The 2,346-nt window shown below is 43.9% G+C and overlaps 1 protein-coding gene across 1 annotated transcript in view; it reads left to right on the top strand.

The window, feature by feature from the left end:
• The window catches only part of nkx2.2b (NK2 homeobox 2b), a 9,465-nt gene extending 7,448 nt beyond the window's left edge, over positions 1 to 2,017 (top strand). Inside the window, exons 2-3 of the mRNA XM_072267100.1 lie at positions 318 to 638; positions 1,100 to 2,017. Coding sequence (XP_072123201.1) covers positions 380 to 638; positions 1,100 to 1,680 — 840 coding nt within the window. The 5' untranslated portion in view covers positions 318 to 379 and the 3' untranslated portion in view covers positions 1,681 to 2,017. The remainder of the gene's footprint in view (positions 1 to 317; positions 639 to 1,099) is intronic.
• Positions 2,018 to 2,346: the final 329 nt, after the last annotated feature.

The following is a 2,346-nucleotide window of genomic DNA, read 5'->3' on the forward strand; positions in this document are numbered from 1 at the left end:
CCCCCCCCCCACATACACATTGCAGGTTCGTGTATTGTGACCAACCCTACGAGAACTGATCAGTATTACCAATGGCTCATTCGTTCGACATCACAGTGGGCGCGAAGTAAGATTCGAACAGACCGAAGCTTTGATAATTTTGCCGGCCTTACAGAATTATGCTTTCATTTTTAATGGCGAGAGGGGAGTCACACGATAAACATTTGCACTAAATGGTGCGGTTCAGTAGGAGCATAGCCCGACCAGCGCTTAACCGACCCGCCTTCCCTCCGCGTTTTTGTGTCTGTGTGTATGAGAGTGTCTCTTTTTCTCAACAGCGGATTGACAGGGGGGGAAAGAGCTGGTGCTGCAACTTTTCCTGCATAAATTTGGCCAGAATATGTCGCTGACCAACACAAAGACGGGCTTTTCAGTAAAGGACATCTTGGACCTCCCTGATACCAATGATGAGGACGGCTCGGCGGCGGAGGCGACGGAGGAAGACGGGGAGGCTTCGGAAACAGTCGAAACTTCGGGGTTTGCCGGGCAAAGTCCGCTGGAAACTGTACAGAGGATCCCTCTGAAGAACCCCTTTTACGATAGCGCCGATAATCCGTACACCCGGTGGTTGGCTACAACTGAGAGTATCCAGTATTCCTGTAAGTATTGCAAATTTTTCATTCTGAAAAAAAATGCAACCTCCAACCTCTGAATATAATTCCAAATAATTCTGAATTATATGCGGAGGTCGGAGGTTATATTTATATATATATATATATATAGCGAAATATATTATAAATATAATATTTGTCATTATCCAGTGTGTGTAACGTGTGGTTTTGTTTTGCATCGTGCATGTGGAATAACAATAAACGTCGATAAAGATTTCAATCAATACCAAAGTTCACTCAAAACAAATAAGACTCTGTAATTAGAGGTTGAACCATTGTGAGAAAAGTCTGAGCATCAAAGGTGGTTTTCGGGTTTATTTTAAGCATTAAACTGATACAGTTTGGAGAAATTAATGCGTTATTTGGCTTTGCCGAAGCAGAAATTGGTAGTAGATAAGTGGCGTTTTATTAATTAGTTCCTTTTTTTTATATTTCCCTTTTCTGTACAGTACACGGGATTTCAACTAACAATTCCCAACAGCAGAATTCCTCGGGTAAATCTTCGGATCCTTCGGCGGACGAATCGCAGGATAACGCAACGGAGACGTCTAGCAACGGCAGCGAGTCGGGGAAGAAGCGGAAACGGAGGGTTCTGTTTTCCAAGGCTCAGACTTACGAACTCGAGAGACGTTTCAGGCAGCAGAGATACCTGTCGGCGCCCGAGAGGGAGCACCTCGCCAGCTTGATCAGACTGACGCCCACCCAGGTCAAGATCTGGTTCCAGAACCACAGGTATAAGATGAAGCGGGCCAGGGCCGAGAAAGGTATGGACGTGAACCCTCTTCCCTCACCGAGAAGGGTGGCCGTGCCGGTTCTAGTGAGGGACGGCAAGCCTTGTCACGCTAGTATGGTGACGAACGCTCTGAAAAGCCAGGACTTGGCCGCGGCCACCTTCCAGACCAGCATCGCCTTCCCAGCCTATACCACACAGTCCCTCCAACACATGCAGTATAACTCCCATTTCAGCTCTGCCAGTAATCCCCAGTATCACACACACCCGCTGGTGCAGAGTCAACAATGGACTTGGTGAACCGTTGTATAAGACTGTTTGAGAACTGGGCAATATATATTATATATAAAATAATAATTATATAGTATATATGTATGTGTGTGCATGTGTGTGTGTGTATGTACATATATACATATATACCGGCACAACATACGTCTGGAACTGTGATTCAGCTGAGCTTCTCGTCGCCGTCTGTTTACAAACTATATATTGACTATAAAACCGGTTCTCGACGTGTTTAGAAATGCGAATTCAGCGCTCTTGTGATTTGTAAAGTATGTCTTTGTGTTGTAGGAATGTTTTTTCGTCACTTATAATTGTTGTATAAAAGGCAAGCGAGTACAAAAACTTTTGAAATCGTGGAAAAAGATTATTTCACATTCCCATTTTTATATAAAACTTGAAATATTTATGGGCCTTTGTAATTGAATCGCGCGATGTTTAGATGGGGTCCATTTTTGACGAGGGCACGGGTGGGTTGGGGAAAGGGCCGTCTCGTTCGTTAGTTTGCCAGAATTGCCAGCCGTCAACTGAGGGCATTTGTTGTATGCAAATATTTTCCGATGTAATGTAGACCATGGCAAAGAGTGGGAAAAGCCGATGGTTTTGAGAATAATGATGTGAATAATGACAAAAAAAAGCGCCTTGATGAGAGATTTTCCGAGTTTTTTATATTAAGAATTTTAA

The sequence above is a fragment of the Mobula birostris genome, chromosome 8, assembly GCF_030028105.1.
Source record: "Mobula birostris isolate sMobBir1 chromosome 8, sMobBir1.hap1, whole genome shotgun sequence".
Taxonomy (NCBI): domain Eukaryota; kingdom Metazoa; phylum Chordata; class Chondrichthyes; order Myliobatiformes; family Myliobatidae; genus Mobula; species Mobula birostris.